The sequence below is a fragment of the Podarcis liolepis genome (assembly GCF_965112155.1).
Source record: "Podarcis liolepis genome assembly, chromosome: 8".
NCBI lineage: Eukaryota > Metazoa > Chordata > Lepidosauria > Squamata > Lacertidae > Podarcis > Podarcis liolepis.
The window spans coordinates 60,834,493-60,861,256 of record NC_139560.1 but is presented as its reverse complement, the minus strand read 5'-3'; the positions used below and the strand labels follow the sequence as shown (position 1 = coordinate 60,861,256).

At 40.8% G+C, this 26,764-nt stretch overlaps 2 protein-coding genes across 7 annotated transcripts in view; one reads left to right on the top strand and one right to left on the bottom strand.

The window, feature by feature from the left end:
* Positions 1-13,131, top strand: part of DTNBP1 (dystrobrevin binding protein 1) — a 44,134-nt gene extending 31,003 nt beyond the window's left edge. For all 3 annotated transcript variants that reach the window (XM_083519614.1, XM_083519616.1, XM_083519615.1), the window contains exons 8-10: positions 9,875-10,030; positions 11,026-11,169; positions 11,807-13,131. In XM_083519614.1, coding sequence (XP_083375740.1) covers positions 9,875-10,030; positions 11,026-11,169; positions 11,807-12,054 — 548 coding nt within the window. In that variant the 3' untranslated portion in view covers positions 12,055-13,131. The remainder of the gene's footprint in view (positions 1-9,874; positions 10,031-11,025; positions 11,170-11,806) is intronic.
* Positions 13,132-13,372: 241 nt separating this feature from the next.
* JARID2 (jumonji and AT-rich interaction domain containing 2) overlaps positions 13,373-26,764 on the bottom strand; it is a 187,313-nt gene continuing 173,921 nt past the window's right edge. For 2 of the 4 annotated variants that reach the window (XR_014529594.1, XR_014529595.1), the window contains exons 9-18: positions 26,609-26,701; positions 25,604-25,722; positions 23,803-23,873; positions 22,559-22,673; positions 20,669-20,774; positions 19,815-19,997; positions 19,052-19,182; positions 17,020-18,557; positions 15,061-15,168; positions 13,373-14,868 (exon numbers count right to left, since the gene is read on the bottom strand). Coding sequence is in view for 2 of the 4 variants with exons in the window: in XM_083519051.1 (XP_083375177.1) it covers positions 14,692-14,868; positions 15,061-15,168; positions 17,020-17,203; positions 19,052-19,182; positions 19,815-19,997; positions 20,669-20,774; positions 22,559-22,673; positions 23,803-23,873; positions 25,604-25,722; positions 26,609-26,701 (1,287 nt within the window). In the remaining 2 variants the exon portion in view is untranslated. The remainder of the gene's footprint in view (positions 14,869-15,060; positions 15,169-17,019; positions 18,558-19,051; positions 19,183-19,814; positions 19,998-20,668; positions 20,775-22,558; positions 22,674-23,802; positions 23,874-25,603; positions 25,723-26,608; positions 26,702-26,764) is intronic. The other 2 variants (XM_083519051.1, XM_083519050.1) reach the window with 1 other exon arrangement.

Below are 26,764 nucleotides of genomic sequence, written 5' to 3'. Positions count from 1 at the left end.
AAATGTGGAAAGGGTTTATCACTGCTAAGAAGCAGCTGTGATTGTGGCTTCTTTATGCTACGACATATGGTACACTGTATACCCTAAGGCAAAATAGGTGTACAGATGCAGCTTAGAATTTGTGTGTGTGTTCTTGCCTCAGCTAATGCTATCTAATTCAAATGCTATCTAGTTCAAAAATATCATTCCAGAAAGTAATATGTTGGCAAATAGATAACTTATGTACTTTTTGTTGTTGAATAACTGATGAAGTTTAAAGGTAAAGGGACCCCTGACCATTCAGTCCAGTCACGGATGACTCTGGGGTTGCGGCGCTCATCTCAGTTTAATGGCCACGACAGTTTAAGGCTAGTGAAACATTATTGCATACTTAAGTGGCTTTAATGACAACTCTGCCAAGAGTCTTTTTGCTTCTTTTTAGAAAAATATATTCAAGAACTTGGGATTTTGTAGATTTTCATTGGTGGTGGTAGCAGTAGCACCACTAGAGGGAGTGATGGAAAGACATGTACAAAATCATTTTGAAAGCTCTGGGGAGGTTGTAATGCATCACAGCAATTAAATTTGTACCTCAACAGTAGGAGCTGGGAGAGACTTAGGGAGAAAATGCAGTTGTTAAGAACTGTTGAAACATTTTAATAAATAGATGACAGGAAACAGAAAACCATGGCAGTTACTGTGCAGTTGACTGGGAGCAAACTGGCCCAAGACAGAGGCCGTTGTCAGTTGATGATTTTCCAGGTAGTCAAATCCACTGAGGTAGTAGCATTAGATCCTGTCATCTTTAGGGTTGCAAGTGTACCATTCTGCTTGTTCCAGAGTCTTTGCTTAATGTATGAACATATGAATTTAAAGATTTAAAGTCACAGAATATGCAACAGCGTGGAAATATAGGGTGGTTAGACCTTTAAACCATGCCCCTCCAAGTGAGTTCCAAAATGTCCCCTTAAAATGTTGCTTTCCAAAGTTTCCCTCTGCCCCTAGCATAGAAGAATACCATGTCTGGGAAGATAATAATGGTTTACTTACAAACTCTCCAAAGGTCTGATTCATGTGCTTTTCAATCCAACATTCAGAAAAGTTCCACAGGCAATAAAAGAAATTATTGGTTATAGGAACTTAGGAGCGGATTGTGAGAGCCATGCGGATGAGCTTGAGCAACTAGCTCAAACCTCTTCACATGCTGAACCTCCCAGGTAGATTGGAGAAGAACAATAATAGGCTTGATTACCTGTTTTCTCCTAAGTGAATTGACTTAGCAAAGCTTGACAGGACAGTTTACTGGTATTAAACCCTTTATGCATTAATTAGACTTAAGCATGTTCGTTATATAGGGCTGGTTATCCCACATGAACCAGTATGATAAAGACATTTAACACCATACAATGTTTCTTCAAAACATTTATGAAGACCCCCCCCCCCCCAATTTCAAGAACTCAACAACAGTTTGATTCCAATCCTATTAACCAGTGGCCAAGTTCAGTTCATATCCATTCCTGTGCAGAATTACAACCAACTGGAAAATATCAAGTGGGAGATGTCCTGTGAGTAATTCTGACTGAAGTTGTTCCCTTGTGTTCTGCCCACTCCCTCTAACTGACACCATAACACCTGTCAGAGTGTTTTGATTTACCACAGAGCCTTTAGTTGTATTCTTTTTAAAAATATATATATTCAATTTCAGTTCAATAAAATAGAAGATATATTTTAATGTGGGGGAAGGAAGTCTCAAATTCTAGGAACTGCAGGTTTTCCTAGTATTACATAATACCTTTTGTCATTTGGATGAACAATACAAAATATCCGTGAGGTCATTGGGAGCAGAGTGCAGCTGCTGAAACATAAATTTGTAGACCAGCTGCGACTTTAAAGTTATGTGATTTTTTTGCCCCCATCCTGCAAAAACAAAGACAGAATTCATGGAAATGTCTCAGATTTTAAATATAGCACTGGATTATTAACCTACCAGTATATCTAAAGTACATATGAGCTTTGATACTTTAAAGTTAAATGTATTGAATTTAATATCTTTCCCTAGATGCTTTTTTGATCTCTGCACTTTCTACATTTTTTTAGTATCTTTAGTTCTTGACTGCTTTGTTTCCGCTTGACTATAGTAATATTTCCGGTAGTGCATTGGGAATGATGGGCTTCCTCCAGCTGCTTTTACAAAGCAAAGTAAAGTATCTAGATGTGCTCACTGGTGGTGTTGATTCTGGTGGTCTGCAGCAACATAAAACATTTTGATACTATTAGTATAGGTAAGTAAATAGGTGTGTAGGGAACTACCTAAAAGTAGTACATTTACTACAAGAACTTCTTTGCAATTGCATTTTTTTTGTTTCATATCTTGAACAGTAATGTTACAGAGGGTAAGTTTCACAGATGTGTTGTGAGTCGTGACTGCTTTCAGGTGGAAATAGTGCTTGCTATTTTGTTTCAGTTAATTTCATGGGAAAAGCTGTGTTGTGTTGAAAAGCAATTTTGAGTTTGAACTTTGTGTTTTGTGTGTTGTGTTCAAGAAATAGGATGGCTATAAATATTAGTGTTTTTGGATGGGTATGGTTCAGTGCTACCATGTTGTAATTATTTTGGATGATTCCCTCTTCAGACTCTAGAATTCTACTCCAAACAATGTTTGGAGTTTGAAGCAGGTAAATTTCATCTGCCTCCTGACTTAAACTGATGTAGCCCATTGATGCGACATAGAAGTTCAATTAGTAAGGTTTACACTCTGTGTGCAAGGAATTTTCCTATATACTAAGTTGGAGGACATGGGCAATAGCCAGGATTTTTTTTAGGGGGATGGCTGGACTTCATTAGGGGAACAGAACTGACATTATTGGTCAATTAGTTAAGTATTTCTATTGAGTTACTTGATCTGAGGGTGCAGCTGCTCCCCTGCCCCCCGTGGCTACGCCCATGTTGGAGGACCTTCCATTGTCCCCAGATAAGCTTAATAAAGGTTATAGTGACATGTTGAGAGAACTCACACAGGGAAGTTGTGTTTAGATGAAATTGCTTGCTTGGAGAATGGGAATGAGCAACTATTTTCATGTCGGAGAGGGTCAAATTTGTTAAGGAGGAAAGCTTTCTTTAAATATACATGGAAGAGGAAATTGAGTGTGATTGCCTGCTGAGTAAGATTTCAAGATTGTAGCCTGGCAGCACTGATCTTAGGGACATTAATTGTACCTGATTGCTGGTTGACAGAAGACTGTTTGCTTCAAAAGAGACAACTGCCTAACATACTGTCTAGGCAGTGCTGGAACAGAGTATCAGTTAGTCTTGTTCTTATTATCTTTCTAATGATTGATGGCTTTCTCCATGAAAAGGCATGAGAATGAAACCACTGAGAGAACTTTATATTAAGAGGTGGCATACAGATCTCATAAACAAATGAAGTGAGCTTGAAGTCGAATGCTCTTTCATAATGTTTTACAGTTGGCACTATACTGCCAGATATTAACAAGTCTTGGATAATTGTTTGTTCATACCTGCACCAATATTTTGACAGCATACTTGCATTTATTACTTGTACAGCTTCAGCTAAATAATCAACTTGTCTTTGCCTTCCACCACCAAACAAGCAAGCAGTTCATTGTGCTTTGGGCAAAAGGCCTTAATGACATTCTTACACATTAGTCTTTTTTAATGTGTATAGCTGCCCTGTGCTGTTTCAAGTTGCTGTACCACCAATACCTGCTCACTTAATCAAGATATTTTTGCTTCATTGCAACTTGCCACAGAACAGAACAGTTCAGTTTTGTATGAAAATGATTCCCTGAATCAGCAGGAGTTCAGCCCAACTGCTAATGTGCATTTCTAGAGTCGAACAAACAGCCCAGTCATGGGGCTTTGTGGAAAGAGTATGATTTAAATATGTGTGCTGCATAGTTTATTTTTCTGTGCTTAAAATGATTGAACAGTCAAGTTTGGATGGGCAGTGCAGATCGTTATGCATCAAAGAAACCTGCTAGGTGTTAAAACATTTCCCAAGGTTGTAACTGTGGTTGTGAGATGGCAGCCGTTTCATATGATGCTCAATATGTTCAAGTTGTCTCTTCTTAGTATACAACAAGTTTGTCATAACACACAGCTTGCTCAGCCTACTCACTATTGAGCTTGTAGTATGAGCCCATTTCTCAGTCACCAGAATTATTGAATTAGGCAACTACATAAGTGAGAGTAATTGTGTGGAGTTTTGTTTTCTCTATTTGCTTGTTTAAAAGTGTTTATAAAGTGCTTATTTTTTTGAAAACCTAAGTGGTGTACAATATAAAATATACAATATTGTTAAAAGAAAAATACAACATAAAACTAATAAAACAGTAGTATAAAAGCATATTAAAGACACCACAACACCTTCAGGAATTCAGACACACAAAACATCCCATTCTTACTGGTCAGTGAAAGCTTAATCAATGAGGAATGAAGTTCCTGGCTGGTTCTTAATGCACACACTTGCATGGATCTCTTCTGCCTGATCAGTACCCTGCTATTGCAAACGCATTCCTATTTATACAGTGGTACCCCGCAAGACGAATGCCTCGCAAGACGGAAAACTCGCAAGACGAATTTCCCTATGGGCTTGCATCGCAAGACGAAAGCCCATAGGGAAATGCTGGCGGTCGGGAGCAAAGACTTTCGCCCACAGCCGGCCTTCAGAAGAGGACCTCTTCTGAAGGCCGGCGGGGGGCAAAAGTCTTTGCTCCCCCCCGCCTGCCTTCCTCCCCGCCTGCCCCGGGCGATCTTAAAATGCTGGCGGGCGGGAGCGAAGCGTTCGCTGCCGACCCCCAGCATTTTAAAATCTCCAAGGGACAGCAGAGATTTTAAAATGCTGGGGGTCGGGAGCGAAGCGTTCGCTGCCGACTCCCAGCATTTTAAAATCTCCCCCTGTCCCGGGGAGATTTTAAAATGCTGGGGGTCGGGAGCGAAGCGTTCGCTGCCGACCCCCAGCATTTTAAAATCTCCCCGTGTCCCGGGGAGGTTTTAAAATGCTGGGGGTCGGGAGCGAAGCGTTCGCTGCCGACCCCCAGCATTTTAAAATCTCCCCCTGTCCCGGGGAGATTTTAAAATGCTGGGGGTCGGGAGCGAAGCGTTCGCTGCCGACCCCCAGCATTTTAAAATCTCCCCGTGTCCCGGGGAGGTTTTAAAATGCTGGGGGTCGGGAGCGAAGCGTTCGCTGCCGACCCCCAGCATTTTAAAATCTCCCCCTGTCCCGGGGAGATTTTAAAATGCTGGGGGTCGGGAGCGAAGCGTTCGCTGCCGACCCCCAGCATTTTAAAATCTCCCCGTGTCCCGGGGAGGTTTTAAAATGCTGGGGGTTGGGAGCGAAGCGCTACCGACCCCCAGCATTTTAAAATCTCCCCGTGTCCCGGGGAGGTTTTAAAATGCTGGGGGTTGGGAGCGAAGCGCTGCCGACCCCCAGCATTTTAAAATCTCCCCGTGTCCCGGGGAGGTTTTAAAATGCTGGGGGTTGGGAGCGAAGCGCTGCCGACCCCCAGCATTTTAAAACGCTGTTCCGAAGGGGGGGGGGCGGGAACACCTGCCCCAGCCGCCCCACTTCGGAACGCTGTTCCGAAGCGGGGAGGGGGGCGGGGACACCTGCCCCAGCCGCCCCACTTCGGAACGCTGTTCCGAAGCGGGGAGGGGGGGCGGGGACACCTGCCCCAGCCGCCCCACTTCGGAACGCTGTTCCGAAGCGGGGAGGGGGGCGGGGACACCTGCCCCAGCCGCCCCACTTCGGAACGCTGTTCCGAAGCGGGGCGGGGGGCGGGAACACCTTCTGAAGGCGGGCAGGGGGCGAAAGTCTTTGTCCCCCCTGCCTGCCTTCCCAGGGGCTTTTAAATCGCCCCGGACAGCGGAGAAGTCCTCTGCTGTCCGGGGCGATTTTAAAATGCCGCCCGCCAGCATTTTAACATCGCCCCGGACAGCGGAGAAGTCCTCCGCTGTCCCAGGGTTTTTTAAAATGCTGGGGGTGGGAAGAAAAGCCCTTGTCCCCCCCCCCAGCCTTCAGAAGAGGTCCGGGGATAGACTGTCCCCGGACCTGGTCTGAAGGCGGTTTCCCTAGGAACGCATTAATTGATTTTCAATGCATTCCTATGGGAAACCGTGCATCGCAAGACGAAAAAACCGCAAGACGAAGAGACTTGCGGAACGAATTAATTTCGTCTTGCGAGGCACCACTGTAGTAGGATCAAGCCACGGGCCAGTGACAAATCCACTCTCTGTGTGTAAAGGAAATTCTATAGAAGAAAGATCATGGCGCACTTAAAAAATCAGAACTGTTTCACCTCTGTACAGATGGAAAAATGGGATTAACTACTGAAAAGCAATAATGCATCTGCTACAGCGTGTCCTATTTTATTTTAAATATTCAGAGAATCAGGGGAAATAGTGTTGGATGATCCTTTTGCTTGGATGCTAATTCTTGTATGGTTGCTTTCTAGCATCATGCTTTCTTGGTCTTCTCTTCTGTCAGACAACTAATGGCGGCAATTGTCCTGGTTCTTAATTTTGTCTGTTTAACTGAAACAGTTGCACTCACCATTAAGAACAGGCTCAGTTAGATATCATTGGCAGAGAGATACAAACAGATATAAATATCTAATAATATACAAGAGAGTGTTAAGTTGTAATGAAATTAAAAATAGATGTGAGCTTTCATCGGCAGTGCTAAGAGAGCATATCCTTTTGGCTCTTCTTGCAGCTATGCAGTTCCTATCCAAGTTGGTCATTACATAAGAACTCTGTTGTGTTAAGAACTGGTGCTAGGTTTGCTGCTTCCTCCCTCATCTTTCCCCCTTTTTTGTGTTCTGTCTGTTAGATTATATGCCTGAGTACAGGGACCTTTTTGATTTTTATTGTTCTGTAAGTAGCTCTGGGAACATTTTTGGCTGAAGAGCAGGGTAAAAATGCATTTGGTAAAATATATTGCAATATTTTAAGTACTTTAAATGTAGAGTTCTTATATCAGATGATTTTCTCAATCATTTGAAAAAAGACACAGTATGGGAAACAGTGGTACTATGAAAAAACCATTTAGAGTGATATTCCATTCCCTCCCCTCCCACAATTTACTCTGAAGAGTCTTCCAAGTCTTTGGAGCAGACTTTGGTGCATGGTGGGGGAGCTGCAGAGGGAAGGATAGGAAGTTCTGTTACACCAGTGGTGGCCACAGTTGGAATTCACCCAGGGGCTGCAGTCCTTTGCACACTTACTTGGAAACAAACCCCATGGAACTCAATGGGACTTGCTTCTGACTAGGCATATACAGGGTTGCACTGTTACTGTCTAAAATGTGTACAATTCTATTAAAAATGGAGTGTGAAATGGAATAAGCTGCAGACTTGAAGATTAGATAGGCACAAGATGCAGGAGATAATATCCAAGTAAGAACTTTTGGAATATTTGTGAACAGAATGGGAAATTGATATAAAATGGCAACTAGATGGTATGTTACTTTAGTAACCATGAGTAAAACCAGTAACTGTATTTTTATTGGCTGGAAACATTTTTTTAAATGAGGAGATCTCTGCCGTATGTGGTAGACATACCTCTGTGCAGAAGTATATTGGAAGAAAATTAATGGAGAAAATATTAGGCAATACCGATTCAGCTTGACACTTTTCATTTTAACCTACAGAAAAGATTTAATACGCAAAGAATATAGAGAACTTACTGGTTAGACTTGTTCATGCTATATATTGGAATGTAGCTCCAGAAGCACCAGGATGGCAGCATGATTCACTTTCAAGGAAGCTCTTAGAAAAAAGCTTTCCTCAAAAAATGCCCAAATGAGAAGAACAAACTTTGGCAAAAGCAGACAATACAGGACATTAGAAAAGAATTTGAGGAGCATGCTAAGGCCAACAACAACAAAATCTTTAAATATATTAGTAACAGGAGATAGTCTAGGGAGGCTTGGACCCTTGGATGACCAAGGGGGTCAAAGGTGTGCTAAAGTAGGAAATTGCAGAGAAGCTGAACAAATTATTTGCATCCCTGGAAGGTAGTCTGAAAAATTGAGGCAAAATATTGATGAAATATGACATTCTAGGCCTAATAGATAAAATAAAAACTGATAATAACTGAGTCTGGATGGCATCATCCTGAGAGTTCTCAACTGTGAAATTGCTGATATTCTAATGGAAATATGTAACTTCTCCCCAGTATAAACCTCCATATCAGAGGACTGGAAAGTGACCAATGTTAACACCAATTTTTAAAAAGGGTTCATCAGGGGATTCTGGAAATTGCAGGCTAATTAGCTGAAAGCCTGTCCTTGGAAAATTGGTGGAAAATAGTTATCTTCCCCAGTGCCATTTGATAATGTTAGTCAATGAACAATTAACTGGTGTTATTCAAAGGAGTGTCAGTGAGGCAGTATATGCCATCTAAGCTTACATATATTTCTGGCTGTGTTGCAATTCTAAATAATCATATTTTATGATGCACTTATATGTGGGGAAGGAAGAAGTTGCCTCAGCAACTTGAAACATGGACAGATACAGGACTCTGGACAGAATATAACATGAATAAGTTGAATGAGTGTGCCACAGAGAATTAGCTAAGAAAAAGCTGACTCTAAAAACCAAACTAGAAAATTTCCTCAGAGTTCTTTGACACCAAGACAAGGCAAAGGTGTATCTGGTGACAAAACAGTGAGAGAAAATTGCAGCAATGAAGTATTTCATGTAACTATTTGTCTTTCCTACTCATGTAGTTGTGAAATGTGGTGGTTGTGCATAGGCTGCTCAGTTAGTGAGCAGCAGGTTTTGTTGCTTGATTGGTGGTATTTGCAACTCATGATTATTATAGTTTTAGTTGTGCAACTTTTATAATTATGTTATATGTATGTAAATGGCACAATATCATTTTAAATGTTTTTAAAATGGTAAAGTCAGGTAAATCCCACATACTGTTTGTGTAGGCTTTGTATATTACATTTTAGGATACTGTTGACACTTTAGCAGTTGCTTTTTAAAAAATATTTTATTACAGATGAAACATTAAAACAAACCAATATAAAACAATCAAAACATTCCAAAGATCACATTGGGGGAATACACAAGTGAACTGTGCGTCCTCATAACACACTTCGGAAAGAATGTATCTATAAATGCCATAGGCACCAATCTATAGAATCGATTACAACAACAGACTTGCAAAGTTGACAGCAACCTTCTTTATCAATTTAAACATAAAAGGCTAACTGGGAGTGGAGAGAGGCTTGGTAAAATATTACATAAACTCCATTTGTTGCTTAGCTGCTATGTCTATTTCGGGGATAGAAGAAAATGGATGTTGCCATTAAAATTCAAAACTGCCAGGCAATATTAGGGGCAAATAAATAGATTTCTATACTTAGTAATAGCTCCTGGCCTATTATTACAATAGAATTGCCTTTCTGCATCATAGCAGAACTAACATTTGCTCATTACATGGGACAAGCTCTGTGGTTTTTAGCCTACGTAAAATAATACAGACACTACCAGCTTATATAACACAATGGCAAAGAAGAGTGTGTTTACTTCTCAGTTTTACTCTTTCTACAAAATGGCTTGTCCCTAATTTCTGAAGTCCTTAACTCATTTGCCTTACAGCCACAGACAGATAATATATTGGGATGCGCATTTGTTTTCTTCAGAAGCTCCTCGCCAAGCAAGTGCTCTTCAGTATTTCTTTTTAATGGAAAAAAAATACTAGTCTTAAATGCCTAAGGAAATAACTTTAAAAATGAGTTCTGTCAACTGGGTTTTGTTTTTTGCAGAGTTTACTTCCTTGGGAAGCAGGATGCATAAAACATAAATGCTTCTGAAAACACTGAAATGAGAATCTTTCAGGCTTAATGCATATTTCTCTACTGCAGCTGAGCTTGATGCAGAGCATGCACAGAAGGTGTTGGCTATGGAGCATACCCAGCAAATGAAGCTAAAGGAGCGGCAAAAGTTCTTTGAAGAAGCTTTTCAGCAGGACATGGAACAGTATCTCTCCACAGGCTATCTGCAAATAACTGACAGACGAGGCAAGTACTGAAAATGTTCTGTGTAATTTTTAAGCTAGATCCCAAGAGGAAGCAAGATTTTAGTTCCTTCAGTACATCTCTATCCTGTTTTTTCATTTATAAGTTCTTATTGGCTGGCTTGTTTGAGCATTCTCTTCTTCAACCAGTGAGCAGAATGAGACCCACTTAGCTTCTAAGAATGTAACAGCAGGCAAAGGACTGTCCTATATGCAGGACTGCGATTGAGGCGCTGCAGCTGGAAATAGCATAGCACCAGTGGGTGGGATGAGGGCTGATAAATTTTAATATTGCAGTTGCTCCACATGAACAAGTAAGTGACAGATTGCAGTTTTGCTGTAGCTGTTTTCCTCCACAATGATGAATTGTATGGAAGAAAACACAGCCGAATCCGAAGGCCTGTGGTATAGCAACTGTATAGATGTATGAAAGCTGTAGGTTCTGAAGTAAGTTTAATGGTTTAAGACTTTTCCAGATGGATTCTGTTGATCTTCCACAGTTCAAGTGCCCTGGATCCAGCACCTTCGTTGTCACAGTAGGATTTCCTACACATGTACAAAGGACTTTTACAATGCCTGAAACTTCTGGGGCTTCTATCACAACCTAGCACATTCTGTTAGTCTCAGGGTTAATTCTGGAGAAATTAAGCCACCTCTTAATAGCAGTTTGAGATTGGGATGTTAGCTTCTTGCAATGGCAGTTAAGATTAGTTTTACTTACCTGTCTCATAATGATAAAAATCTTTTTTAAAATGTAAGTTGCATCATCCTAGGTTTGGGAATGAAGTCTGAAGTAGTTCCATTACATGAATTTCAGAAAGTAAAACTGTAAATCCAGTGCAAGTATTTTTTTAAAAAAAATAAAGGTAAAAGGATGCCTATTCACTAACCGTAAATGTTATCTTCCAGTATGCTTAATTCATGCCATAGTTTTCTCCAAAAGTGAACATATATGGGTTAGATTTTCAAGTTTACTTGTTTACCTTTTTCTTATGGCAGAGCCGATTGGAAGCATGTCTTCTATGGAAGTAAATGTGGACATGTTGGAACAAATGGACCTTGTGGATATGTCTGACCAAGAAGCCTTAGATGTCTTCCTTAATTCAGGAGGAGAGGACAGTACTATGTCATCTCCTATGATAGGTATAAAATGAACTCTTGCATTCTTGATCTGGTTGCACTGGCATAAAAAGAAATAGAACTTATTGATGTTTTTGAGCAAGGTGGATACGTATTAAATTGAGGTGATTTAAATCACCAAGAAAAAAGATCTAACATAAATTGTTGATTTCAATCACATTTCCCATTCTTGTGTTTTCTGAACAAATATACATATCACCAGCCAGGTTCACTAAGATGCAGGATTCAGCAAGAAGCCCACATTTTTCATTTCACAAAAAAAATGGAGGCTAAATTTGAACTAGAGCCCTAGTTCAAGGATACTTTCATAAAACAGAGATTCTTATTGTGGCTACTTTCCTGACATCTTATGTCTTAGACTGAGGTTTATGTGCTCCATTTGTTCTGGATTATTAGTAAGGCATTACAAGATGTGGAGCACACAGCTTTTTATGCTTTAGTATGCAACTATTCTTCACTTTCTTTTTCAACCTGAGAAACTCAGTGCCATTTCTGGAGCATGTATTCAAATGCTTTCTTACTTTCTCTCAGCTATTTTGTACAAAACACCTAAAGCATTTAGTCTCCCAGTTGTTGTAATATAATGGGTTTCTAACAAATGAATAAGCCTAGCTCACTGACTTCTCTTGTTATTTTGAAGGATCAGACAGCAGTACTGGTCAAAATGAAATTAGTCTTCAAGTTCCCACCCAGTCAGCATTGAGAGAGTTGTCCTCCTCTTCTTCAGCCTGGACTGATTCTGCCAGCCAAGATGCCAGTGAAGGAGAATCGCCTGTGATCCAGTCCGATGAGGAAGATGTGCAAGTAGACACTGCCCTTGTTGCTGTAAATACTGAAATGAAAGGCCCTTCTGATGTTAGTGATGAGAGTGATTCGCAAACAATTTGAGTTATCATGGTGCTCTAAAGGAATTAGGACCCTGGAATGAATGAGTGAGTAAAGAAGTATTTTGAGCTTGCTTTTGTTACTCCAATCTTATCATGAAAAATATTACCATATATAAAACTTGAGTTTGACAGTCATGAAAATACTGATTTTTATTAAAAATTTCTTGAAGCACACCATTAGCAATAAAGTGTTGGCTTTGGAAAAGTAAACCTTGTATATAAAGGATTATCCAATGAACAAGTTGTTGTAAGGGTTCCTTTTAAAATCCTCCATAGGAACATAATACAGAAGCCATGTTTGTTGTCACAGTGTGCATGTCTTAATTGTTGTGGCTAAAGACTGGTAAATGTTTGTTGTTTAGACAGAAGAATAATAGCCTCCAATTATGTGACCTTCCAGATGTAAGAAATCGATATGCTTTCTTACTGATGTTTTACATACCTATAAATAACGAGCAGAAAAAGATCAGCAAGTACTTGAATAGTTGAAAAAGTACGTGAACTTTGATTCCATGCTCCTGTCCTGTTGTTGCTTTGTCCTACATTTAGTGGGATAAGCCTCATTTGTGATAAGGGATGTAGAAGCATGCTGCTTTGTTCACTTCACAATAGATACCAAAAGACTGATGAAGTGCACTAGCCTAACTTTAAGACTGTTGAAGCTTTCTACTTACTACCTGTAGCACACAGCATCAGGCCAACATGCTTGTGCTATCCCTATGTAAGAGATTATGGGCATGTTCTAAATGAGCAACTATTCTCAAATAGTTGACTAACTTGAAATAAGTCTCAGAAGCCCATTTCTCTTTGGGTTCGGTGGAATAATGTACCTATAAATGAAAGCTGGGAATATCTGCTATATGTGTTGCATCTTTCCTAACCAGAATGGTCCTGACTTTTGAAGTTTAATCTCTACTGCTCTTTCAGAAGAAAGACAAAGTGTCCAAAAAGTGTGGTTTTTTTATTAAACCTTGTATTACAAACCTGAAAAGTAAACAAAACTGGCAATAAACATGAAGTCTTTCCTTACAAGGAAAGAGAGCAGAGCAGCGCTAATAAATTAAATGTCAAACTGTAAGCCATAGTCAGAAGTTTACTGTCAAGAAGGAAAAAAGTACACAGCAAGGCCATAAAAACCGGACAACCACATTGGAAAACACTCGACTCTGTATGTTATTGTTAAATATTCCAAAACAATTCGTCTTCTGCAACAACCGACAATATGTATTTTATAAGACTTTTCCTGACAGTCACCACTGGCAAGCTCAGTGCAATATGGGTAGCTCTACGGTCTTGAATTCAATTATGAAACAAAAGAGTTTGTGAAAACATTTTCCCTTTTTTATTCCACACATACTGTACACACAACTGGAAAAGGGCAACAACTACTCCATTATTATTTTTGTTGTTGTTCAGTGATGTAAGCAGCACTTATAAATGTTACAAGAAAAACCCTGTAAGCATCCAAATCCATCCGATGAAGAAAGTGAAACGTAAGGCTTTTCTTCATCTTGTCTCTTTGCCACCCTTCCCCACCCTCCCAAGAAAAGGCTCAAGTATTTAAAACAATTTACAGGCTTATGTACAAAAGGTATGATTTCTTTTTTGTTACAACATGAAGGAAAAAAATAGACAAGATGAGAGCAAATGCATTTTTCACATTCAAAAGAAATATGCAAATCTGCTAGTGGCTCTAAATGTGATCAAACAACAAAACAAAATTCAAAACAAAATTAATGCTGACTGTGAAAAGGTATGAAAAACAGCAGTGGAATGGAAATGGAATGTTAAAGATTGCACGTCTATGACAAGAAGCACTTATGGCTTCAATCATTTTAAAAGGATGCTATTGAAGGGTTTTTGATAAAGTAGCCAACAGCACCAAAACATAACAGAATGGATTTCCTAATGAAATCAGGCACAGTTTTCGCTCACATGACTCCTCAAGGCAGGCAGTCTTTTTCTTCTCTTTCTTCTCCTCCTCGAACAGATGCATAGTGAAGTGCTGGTAACAGAGAACAATTTCTCCAAATCTCCCATTTTGCCTACAGTTAGAAAACTAAGTCCATCTTCAGCTGCCATAACCTCTCAAAGAAAAGTGTGTATTCTCCAATTTAAAAAGGTACAAAACTCATCCTGCCTGTTACAGAATACAAGCCAAAAGTATAGCAATTTCTTTCAAGTTTTGTCTCCTATCCCTTTTCTCTCTAGAAAAAAATTTGTTGACATGACTTGGAGAACAAATTATAAAACGCCAAACTTCAACCTATCAAAAAAAGAGTTTAAAAGCCTTTTCACAGTTACCAAAAAATGAAAAAAAGGCTTTGTAGCTTCAGACAGAGGGACAAATACAAATGAATTTCATCAGCCCCTTGATGCTTTCAAAACTGAATGTACAGCAGTTAAAAAAAATCCTGCTGTAATCTAACTACCCTAAGTAAAAAATAAAAATAAAATAAAATTCAACAGTTTAATGCTAAAACAAAATTAGTTCTCTAAAACCAGAAGAAAATCTTCTTTAGAGCTAGTGCAAAGACAGCTTGTATTCTACAGCAAGTACTCCAAACTATGATATAATAATTACAAAAAATATATATAAAATTGACAAAAATGAGAGAGTGTGTTGGCATCTTCATGATTAACTTGAAGCACTTTTGGATGAACTGGAGGATGAAAGTCTTGATGATGGCACGTCGACTGTTGCTCTCTTCCGAGGTCCTCTTTTTGGTGTAGGCTTGCTGATACAGTTCTCAATGGTGCCATTTTTGCCAGATACTTTTCCACAGATTTGATTGACTAAACTGATAATTTGTTCCTATTTCAGAAGGAAAAGAAAAATGAGTTTAGATCGCAGAAGCCTTAACAGAATGTGGCAAATAAGCTCGCAACAATGGCCATGCACCAGATATAACACTCCTCTCACATCGTCCAGCACAACTGTGAGGAATGGAACAATTAGAATTTTCAAAAATGTAAACTTTTCCAACCTATGAGTTATTATACAAACCTCATCATAGCGATACATTAGTTTTAGTCCTCGGCAAGACTTCTGTTTTTCTACGTGTCGCAGGGCACATTCGAGGCAGAAGACAACGTTTTCGTTTTCCTGTACGACCTGCAAACATTTTTTAAAAGGTCAAGAGCATTAATAACCCGCAGATCAGTATTTCCTGAACAGCCTGATTCTATATGGAAGCTTAACCTGGAAGTCTCACACAACCGTGATCCCTGTTTGTTAAGCCTATGGGTGAATTCACTTTTAAAATTCAAACGTTGAAACCACTCGTTACTACTGTTGGTGTGGCAAATGTAATAACCATGGTGAGGCCGTTAATTGATATATGTTCAATCACTTTGATAGTGTTTATGGACACACCTATTTAGAATCAAATCCCAAAGAGCAACAGAATTAGAAACTAAACTTTGCAATTCTTAAGCTCTTCCAAGCAAAACTGAGCCAAGGTGAACTTTTTCTTCCATAGAGGCTAAGGAATGATGTAAACATCAAGGCAACCCTGTTCACGTGGCAGATGCTACCATCTGGTGAGATGGGTGTGTGGCATGGTTCACTGACGGCACATTTTCTCTCTGCCACTGCAGACCTTTTCAAAATGTATTGGTAATTTGCAGTGGTGTGCAGAAAAACCACTCTATTTGTAAATGAGTAATTCTACATAAATGGCTTATCCCACGCTGACATTCAAAAGTGGCCTTCATATATGCACTAGTGCTACCTTGGGCTTGAAATGGCAGAAAAGCTTTTATATTGTGTCAGGAAAATGCATTTTCAGCCATGATTTTAATTTATTACTCCCATAAGCCAATTATTATTTTGGTACTAAATTATAAAGTGAGCTTTATTCCTTTTATGACCTAATATTGCACTATTTTCTGCAACCTCTTGCTGGTCTGCAATGAGAAATCTTACAGTTTATTACTAAAGTTCTTCTAGTAATAGGCTCCCTTTTACTGAACTGTTTGAACTACCTCCTTGACAAATCTTGAAAACCAGAAAACCCTCTTCACTTATTCTGAATATGCGAAGAGGCCTGTGGAAAGTGTGGCTCTAGCTCCTCCCCCTCAATGACATGACTCTTGATTTGACTTGTGATTGACTGGATCAGAAGGAAGACACTTTCATTGTGCATAGGATTTCCTACATGGGGTGGAAGTGGCCTCCCTTCAGACTCAGCTTACTGCATGTTGGATTTGGAATACTGCCGGCATGCGTGATCTCACGAGGTTCCTGCAGGCCCAAAGTGAATATCTGAAGACAGCTGAAGTGAGGCATACATTCTTTTAAGTGAAAAATCACCAGCTTCTGCTTACAACTGCTTACAACTGGCATACTGTAGTACAAGAGCAATTTTCAAATGGTGTTCCAGGTAATTCTGGAGTTCTCCCATGAGAAAATACCGGAGAATCTTCTCTGGAAGAGCCCCTGCCCACCACTGTCAATCATCCAGTGCAATGTGCAGACTGCTGGAGAATCTGGACTATTTTGTACATCAGTTGTTGTCCTCTTTGAACTGATGATATGAAGCACAGCTGACCTCACTTGAACTGAATGGTACATCCTAGAACATATTCAGAAATTCTCTAGAGCATGTCAAGTTTCCTTGACAGGCGTCAGAATAAGATTTGAAAACTATGAAATGACAATAAAAATTACAAAACAAATCATCAAGCTTTTTAGTTCTCCTGTTTTATGCTTCAGTCCAATATTGTTTAAAAAGCACTAACACCAATGTTCCTTAACCTTCAACTATCCTGAGTCTCCTACACACCAGTGCTTCACAAGAGATTTCAACCTATACTTTATTGAAATACATACACTGCTTTGGCCAAATGCATTTTGGCCTTTTAGCACTGGAGTAATTGAGATTTTTTTGGGGGGGTGGGGGTGGGAAGAGATGATATTTAAAGAACATAGTGAGAACTCCCAGCTTCTAGGGATTTTCCATACCATAGATAGGTAACACAGGTGCTGGCAAATCTGACACCTCCTCTCAGACGTCTCTAGCTGCCACTTTCGAGGCTTTTTCTTCCCATCCACTCCCGAACTGCTGCTGCTGTCATGGCTCCCATAGCGAGCTGACGAATGGAGGCCTGCCTCATACAGCTGCCGCCGCTGCCTCAGCTCTGTCTCCCTGTGGACATGAGGAATAATTAGAAAACAGCAACCTCTCCTAGGAATGCCATGAAGCAGCAGGCAACATTTCAACGTAGGCCTGAGATTTTAATAACAATTGCCATGCTATGATGGGCTAAATCCCATCTAATGTTTTGTCTGGCCACTGTATACAAATTGGGAGTTTTCCAGACAGAGAATCTGATACAGAAAAACCTTGGGCCAGATCAAATTATTGGGCAAACATGGCTGCCAACTGATTTGCCAGGAGATACTACTACCTATGGAGACCAAGCACGATTTTAAGCAGCCCTACTCGCTGTAGAAAAAAAGAATTATTGAGTTGGAAGGGACTTGGGACGTCATCTCGTCTAACACCCTGCTCAATGCAGGATCAACAATCCAGGATGCAACTCCAGAATCCCTGACAGATGGCTATCTAGCCTCTGCTTAAAAACCTTCAGTGAAGGAGAGCCCATCACCTACCAAGACAGTCTCTTCCTTTGTTGAACAGCTCTACACATTAGAAAGTTTCTTCCAATGTTTAGACCAAATCTGTTGCACCACCATTTCCACCCACTGGTTCTAGTCCTGCCCTCTGATACAGCAGAGAACAAGCCTTCTTCATCTTCCATATGACAACCCTTCAGAAATTTGAAGACTGCTGCCATGTCTCTCCTTAACAATCTTCTCTCCAGGCTAAACATACCCAATGGCCAAGGAGGGAAACAGGAGGAGATAGAAGTGGGACAAAAACATTGTCCTGCGGTAGGCCCTCCCTCAGTTGGCAAGACTTGACTTGCTATGACACTTAAAAGGGAACTGAGCAAAACATTGAGCAGACAGGAAGAGAGATGGAACATCATGTACCAAAGCAGTGAGTAAACGAGAACTGAGCTCAGGAAAGGAAAAGGTGGTACCACATATCAAGCAAAGGAAAAAAGTAGGCTGACATTTGCAGTTAAAAAACATAGTTATTCCAGCAGCAAAGATCAGGCTTTAGAAGGAGAAATATCCTTTGGAAGATCTCCCTCTTGAAAGAAGCAACCTAAATGTGAACAAGCTTGAGAACCACTTGGATGGATGGATGTAAAAATACCAGCTCTTTCGATATTTGCAAATTTTCCTTTGTTAAAGGGAAAAGTGCATATCAACTCTCCAAAAAGGAAGAAGCTCCATGCAGAGCCTCAAAAGTCTTCCACTTTGAGGGCAGACATATAGTGGAGAAGACTCTAACCATTCTTTGCACATTAACACAGTAATTTTGTTAAATACAATTTGTAGATTCCAGCCATCAGATTTTCTCTTGATCTATTCGAGATGTTACCGACCAGCACTACCCAGCTGTCTCACACTTGTTGTGGGTAGCAGTGCTACATAGTAGGAGAATAAAAGAGAACAGCATTACATATGAAACATGGCAGCTTTCCCTGCTTTTCAAACCTGCCTTGGACAGGGGCTGGGGAGCATTTAAAAAACAGGTCTTTCAGTGTCTTTAGAAAAGGTGTGTAGTTGTCCTCATGCTACAGACAGATTACACTGTCTGCTTCCGAAAGCACAGGAACTCCTGGCTTAGCCGGTGATTTTAAAACTCTTGACATTATTAGGCACACTGGGAAACACAGATTCATTTGTTTGGTGAGAAAAAAGTCATCACCTAATGCTAGTAGTATGGAGTACTTTGCTCTGTCCTCTAGTGCTTTGACAGCAAACCATCCATGGAAGTTTCTTCTCCCATGTGTGGCAGTGTTCAAGCAGGTTGGCTGGCTCAGCAGCAATGCTCTTGGACGTCTCACAACACTCTCTATACTTTCCGCGAGAGCTACTCTGGAAGCAAGTAGGATAAAACAGAAGAGACTCTAGCTACCTGAGCTCTCCTAGAAGTGCCGATATTGTACTAAGAGAAGACCCATTTTCTTTCTTTGCTTCTGCTGTTGCGATCTGATAGAGCAGCTTTTCCATTGAAAATGGCTTGGGTATACGTCGTTGCTTCATCTCCTGCGTCGACAAATTCCAGAGTGTTAGTTCACATACAATGAAATAACTCGTTTTGGAAAGAAAAATGAACATACCCAATTAACGCATCATCCTTGGGGACAAGGATTTCCTGACCAGAAGAGTGTATGTGTGAAACACAAAATTTTCCTGAGCGATCTCTTCTCAGTCACTTCATATTGGCCCTTCAGGTGTCAGTGTGCAATTCCTGCCGTCCCTTAACTTCTCAATTAAGCCCTGGGCACAAGTGCAAGTAAATGCAAAGTGCAACTCACCTCCCCAAGACTTCCCCCTGCAAAACCCAACCCAACTGGTCCTAGTAGGCACTGTTGCTGCTGTCCTTGCAACAGATTCAACCAACGAGTCATACATAAAAGGAGTTACTGATGCACATCACAGTTGAGTCAGGACATGTCCTATGAATAGTTATATGTGACACAGTCCATGCAGTCTTCATTGAAATGGAGATTTCTCAAGTTCTGAGTGGTAAAAGGCAAAGTCTAGATGCTTTATGTATGAAAAAAAACCCACCCATATCCCAAAAAGTTTAATGAATGCATCAAGCAGCACTACACACGCTGTGACCAGAGGTGTTCTGCTTGCAGAGATGAGTTTTTAAGAACACAAGCTCCTACCTTGGCAGTTTTAAAACCCATGCTTGTCCACTGGGTGGTAGCAAAGTGCACAGTTTCAGAAACATTGTAGCCGCAGCACACTTTAGACACAAAAGATCCTGGGAAGCAGACAACAAACTGCCCGCTCTTCTGTACAGTACGGTGCACCTTGATCCCCTCTTTACACAGCACCTCTGGGGAGATCTAGGGAGAAAGAAGCAGGGGAAATCTAGAGCGGGTGCCTTTCTTGGCAGCTCCATTTGCTTACCTCTTACTACTTGCCATGGAGAACATGCAAAAGGCATATTGAATCTCTAAATGCTTCTACAGAAACAAACCCCAGAGCAGATCCTTCTGCTGCCAACTACGTAAAACCAACCAACTCTTAAGCTTGGCTTAAAGGGAAACAAACCTCAGCAGGACCCAGGAGCCTTGGGGTGGGGAGGCATAGCTCCTTATGTCATATAGGACTGGGTTATCCCCTTTAAGAACATATGAATCCACATCACTCCCTCTAAGTATTGCTTAAACAATAAATCTGAGCTTTCACTCTGGCTGGAAGCTCCTACCAATTTCAGCAGTGACAGCAGTAAGAAAAAACCCCAAAGTTGGACAATAATCCTCCATCTCCATCCTTAATACGCATAGGTCAGTTGAGGGGGAGCTGTGTGCCTGTGTTTGCCCTTGTGTGTTTGGCAGGGGAAAGGAGTGTGGTGTGGACATCTACCAGGGGCATGCAGTTCCCAGATGGTTAACCCAAGGTTTGGCCCTTGGATCTAGAAAGGAAATCTACCTCTGGCTTACACAATAAAATGTATTGCTGTTCATGACACCGCAAAAGAAACTGCCTAGTAACAAACCCTAAAGCAACTCACCATGACGTTACTTTCAAGCATTTCCAGCCCTGGAGTGCCATTGGCTTGCAGCAGGGTGTGTACCACTTTGTCAAGTTTTTTCTCCTCTGCAGCAGGAATGCAATACCTGTTCATTTTTGACACAGAAAGGGGAAACAAAGGGAGTATTTATTCCATGCTGCCGAAATCGACATCACCAAAGCTGAGAGCAACATGAGAGCATACAAAGAGCCCTGCTGGATCAGATGCGTATAGGAAGCCTGGACCTGAATGCAACAGCAGATGTGCAAAATATACCAAGAGTTTGCAAATTTGAAAACAAGATCAAACTTCAAAATAACACAGCAAGGAATAATTGTGGCGCTACAACCACTGAATATTTTATCAAAGATTGGAGCATTAAAGGATTTGCCATCTCTACATGTATCTGACTGCATTTCTCTCAAATATTGGGGGTTAGGAAAAGGAGAAATAGAACTGTGTTTGAACTCACAATATTTTGAAGCTCTCACCTAATAAAACTACAACCAACATATCCTCTGTTGGTTGAACCAAATGCTGACACCTGACTGCTTTTTAACATCCCATAACCACCAATAAGGGCTGTCCCACACATTCCATGTCAGCAAACCTGGGCATGCTGCTGAAGCAACCAAGAACAGACAGGGATTTGTAGCTGATCCTGGCTCTTTGGAAGAGAATACCTCTATGGCACAAATTTCCAAAGACTGGATTTTATCATTTGTATGACCAACTTGCAAGGGTATGCTAACCCACCCACCCCAATGTAAACCTAAAAGATGAATGTGTGGTGGGGCCCCAATATCAAAAGCTCCTTTTTGACAAATATCTGTACACCATGTCTGAATAGCAAAGTCACATTCAGGAGTATTCTTCATGGCCACTCCGGACTGCAGGCCTCTGCTCTCCTGAAGCTGTGCAACATTTTGGACTTTTTCCAGAGGACATTTGAAACTCTTCTATTTGAGCTGGCAAGAGCCATTAGCTGGGTAGCCCCTGGTTCAAATCTCATGTCAGCCCTGAATGCTCTTTGCACTTGGGCAAGCCACACTCAGCCTTCCAACTGTATCACTGCAATAATACAACATCCTTGTAATTACTGAGATGATGTATGTGTGAAGTACATCTTAAAGCTGAGGCTTGTACAAACTACCACTCACTCCCTTGCCTATGGGAAAAAAGAACTGCCTCCTAGTGATGAGACAGGAAGTGTTTTTCCCCCAAACACAGTTAATTACTTTCCATTTAGGCTAGAAAAGATAGGTGTAAGTTTTTATGGTACAACAGAAGAATGCTGCCTCTCACATAGGGAGTACCACTTGTTACAAAGCTGCACTGCATCTGGAAGCCCTCTAAACCCTCTGAAAAGCTCTTTAGGGTGTTCTTGATCTTCTCAAGCCAGTTTGGCAGAGGGGAGGAAGATGGAGGGAGGCAGGATTGGTGCCTCCTTACTTAAGTACGAGAGAGAGAGGATTTTTGGATCCAAGAGATTACATATAGGGAGTGCATGCTGGAAACATTTTTTACGGCCTAGTAACTTTGGAGGCTTATTTGTGCAGCATTTGTACCAAATGGAATAAGTGGGACTTCTATGTAAGGCTTGTGATTAACTCCAATTCTTTGCCACATTTCTAGGTTGCGTGTGCTGAACAAGGGTCAACTTGATCTTTTTCTGCTTAACGTGATATTTTCTGGCTTTTGAGAGTTTTATCATCTTTAGGAAAACATTATTTATAGAAGAAGGTTGTAGTCGGGCAGGTTGGGGTGCCATGAACTGCGATGGTGTTGAGGCCGTAAGACGCTGCATCAGGATCACCATAGAAGCTGACGTGCAACTTCCTGAAAGCAACAGTGCAGAAGAGCAAAGAGGTTCACTTGGGATTCACTTACCAAATGCAGTCAGCACCAGTGTGTAAGTAGTCTATATATGGAAGGTGATTTTGGTCTCGAGACCAGCATGAGGTAGAAAAGACCATGCCAATATTTAGCCAAGGAATTGTCACTCCTAAAGCAGTTTAGATCAGAAGCAAAACACAATTAATGGGGAAAAGGTATGTTGAAAACCACACATATAATTTGTGCTGATACTTGAAAATTTAAATCTTTTGATTTCTACCAGAAATAAGATTACATAGTTAACAAGAGATGCCTTTGATCTGATTATTCGGATACATTTTTTTCGCCCAAGCTCCTATTTTTTCACGGCATCACTATGCTGCCGATCACACATGCATATAAATTTTGCTTTCTGCAAATATTCTGGGTGCACACTTGTATTAACATGGTGAATTGCTTGGACAAGTGTGGCTCATGAACACTGGTTGCAGGCAGAAAACACCCCCCCCCCCGAAAGTTGGAAATGGTGCAGGTAAGCATAGGTATCTCATAATCATCTCTATTTATAGGTCTTTGTAAAAATGCTTCAAAATCCTGCCAGACCTGTTTGACCAGAGATCGGGGGGGGGGGGTTAGAAGAAATGAGTGAGCAACAGCAGTCACTTTCAGCTCTTTGTAAAATGATTATCTAACCCCCCAGCCATTATCAGGTAGAAATCACTGAAGAGCCTTAATGAAGAACCAGAGGAATTTCTGCAAATTTATTGGCACAGCACTGCTCCCTGGAGACTGCAAATAATGAAGTTACATGTGCTGATCGCTCACCATATTGACACTAAAACATTATCATGAGCCTACTGAATAATGATGAACAACTGGGAGAAGTAAATGGCCCAAGGTAGAGATGGTCTGCACTACATGCGTACCCCTCCGTCTCACTCTCACCTTTCTTTCTTTCTTTCTTTCTTTCCTTTTTAAAAAATTCAGTAATACAAGACACAGAGCTTAACTGCTACGTTTGGCTTGTTAAGATACAAAACACACCTTTCTCAGCCTCTCTAGGATAGAAGTGTGTCCATCTGTGCTGAACAGATTGAGGGGTCAATGGGCAGCAGAGACACAAACAGGATTATAAATGCCACCATGATGGGAAGCTTACTGAATATTAATTCATTTTTAAACAGCAGGTAGAGATGCCCAGCTCCAGGGAGGTGGCAAAAACATGATTTATTCAACACTCTGTGTGAATTCCACAACAGAGTATGTCTCTTAAACATGGAGAATATAAATGGACTTACCAGGCACAGCACCAAGATGTCGCAGGATGGATCCTGTGTTATTAGGAAGGACTGTTAGGTTCCACCCATGCCTATTGAAATTAAGTGGTGCACATCATGATGAGCAAACATCAAATGTCACATTAGTCATTGTTTTATTTACCTACTTGCTAGGGGTTCTGCAATGCTGTGTAGGACTGCAGCCAAAGGAGGAATGCTCTAGGCCTCTTTGCTGCAATTCCAGATTTTGTTTTAAAAGTAAAATTCTGCTTAAAAATGAAACTTCTAGCTCTTTCCTTTATGCTAACAAATGTGTAAGCAGCATTCTAGACATGGTTGTTCAATACACTTGTTCTTGCCTTTGTGTTCCGGTTAACCTTGCAAAGGCACTAGTGACTAACAAGAACTTGAGACTTCTTGTTTAAATTTATTGATGTCATTTTTTTAAAAAAATAAACACGATTAATAAATTGAAATGGTGAAAACATAAAAAATGCACCATGTTATTGTTTCAATTAGGTGCCTTGCAAAAGCAAGCAAACAAAAAACCCAGTAATTGACTGACTCCCAATCCAAAGGGATCTTTATAGCTACGTGGGAAGAAGTTTGGCAGGGACCGTCTTTCCATGGGGTCATAGCTGACACATTTTAGCAGCTACTGTATGGTTCCTAGCCATTTGTTTCCACCCAAACTAAGTTGTGGTTAATTCATTAAACGCATCGTCATTAACTTGCTCACTCAGGAACAGACAAGGTGAACATTAAGGGAAACGTACATGCATCTGGGTGCACAGCATAAAGAAGGCACCGCGTGGATTCAAAAAAAGTCCTTGCCCACCAAATAAGAGGTTGCAGCATTCACACAACCCATTAAGATGCTTATGCTGAACTGGTTGGTTGGGGAAATGTTAATGCTGTGGCTCCTTCAAGCAACTAACTGGAACTGGACGGAAAAGTTAAAGGAGGAATGGTAGGATCCTGTAGCAACTGCCTGCACCCCCTTAAGAAGATCCTCACCCTTGGAACTTAAAAAGAAATGCAAAAGGTGTAATGAACGTGCAATTGTACAGTTTTAGAAATCCTTTGTGCTAATGCAGGGTGTGCAAAAAGGGGGAGGGAAACACCCAGTGCGACATTTCTGGTTTACTCCAGGCCTGACCATTTAACGAAACTCTTCCTTCTGGGGACACTATAAATATATGAACAGCATAACTAGGAAAAGGGATAATAATTACAAAACATAATAAAACACAATACGTAATAAAACACAAAACTTCATAATCTCACATTAAATGAATAATAGCTATCAAGTTGCATTCTGCAAAAGAAAATACAGAAAAGCTGAAAAATGTATCGACGTATATATTAATGCAAACGTATCTAACAAAACCACATTAAAACCAGACTTTCTACCAGTGAGACAACCCCTAAAAATGGAAAGCTGTCAAAAAGCATGATTGGTAAGGCTGAAGGTGCTTTGGGGCAGTTTTCAATGATGTATTTTGTCCTTGCTAGCCCTTTTCCTATGTACGCTGCTCATATGCCCCCAAGGAAGGAATTTTCCAAAACGTGTTGGACCTGGAATGAGCCATAATTCTAGCAGCCGAAGTCCACCCCCCACCTTACCTGTCAGTAACAACCCTTATTCTGCAGCTGGCTGTTTTGCTGCTAACTGGAGCGGGGTAGCACAAGCTGCTACAAATACACTGAGCATGAAACAACATTATACCCAATAATGGTGATGAAACCTGCAACTTAGTAAACAAATTAGAAGAGCCAGTGCTCTATGGAGAGGTGAAAGGTGTTTTGGAACTCCCATTACCTTGAAAACGGTTCTGATTTTCCCACAGGAAAGCCACTGCCGTGGGTGTTGGTATCCACTTTCCCACAATGCACTGCTACATGGCAGTCCTTCTGTTCCACTAACCTCCAGTACTCTTGCTGTAGGAAAATAAAGTTTTCGTATTAAGATTAGAGGAGAGTGCAGTTCCATTTCCCTGAGTTCAATCTAGGCAAATTCTCATTCCTTAGAAACCGGGCACCTGATATTTCAAAATACACCAAAAGCAAGCTTTGTATAGCTCTTCTGACAAATAATAATTTCTTAGCTGATGTTATTACTAAGCCCTGATAAGTGCGAATGCTTGCATTATAAAAAATGATATTACTATCCATTTAGAAATTGCTGCTTGGTCCATTCTGAGAGTAAGTGGTCCTCCAAAGGGGAAATGGTTTATAAAATATCTTTGTGTCAACCAGCATAACTTCTGCTAAGGATATACCATGAGCTGTTGCCACTGAACCAATGGCTGTATCTAGGATAGCCTGGTTTATGTAGTGGGTTGGCATTTGCCCAAGGATGGTTATTCCTCGCATGGAAAAGAAAGCCTTTGGAATAAAGTGCTGGCTCACATAAGAGGTAAGATAGTGCAGTGAAGCATTTGGGCTACATGTTTGATGTCCTTGAGGCAGGACTTTCTTTTGCAGAAGCCATGCTGATTCTTCCTCAGCAAGCCTTGTTCTTCTTTCTAATAAACTGTTTCACAATTCCGTTTTAAAATCTGCCTTTCTGTGTGCTTCATGCAGCTGCCCTCTTTTTCTTCCTTGACTTCTTGGATCCCAGCAGAAATTCCCCACCGACACGACACGACACAACACCTGCTGTAATCATGGGAATTGTTACAGGGCTTAACTGCTGAGTTCTCATGTTACATTACCCAGGCAAATGCACGTTTGTGGATGGTTTGGATCTCTAGTGTGTACGGGGAGAAAATCATCTTCTAGTGGCTCGTTTAAAGAACTACCCTGACTTTACGGAACCCCTCACCTCTATTTCAGCTGCCGTAGGCTCCTTGCTGAAGCACATGTTCATGATGTTTCTTGCTGTTCGGTAAAAGGTTGTTAAAGAAACAGACCTTCCCTGCAAACCAAAGCATAAAAAGGGAAAAACTGTGGTAGTTGTTTTCCATCATTAGTAACAGTA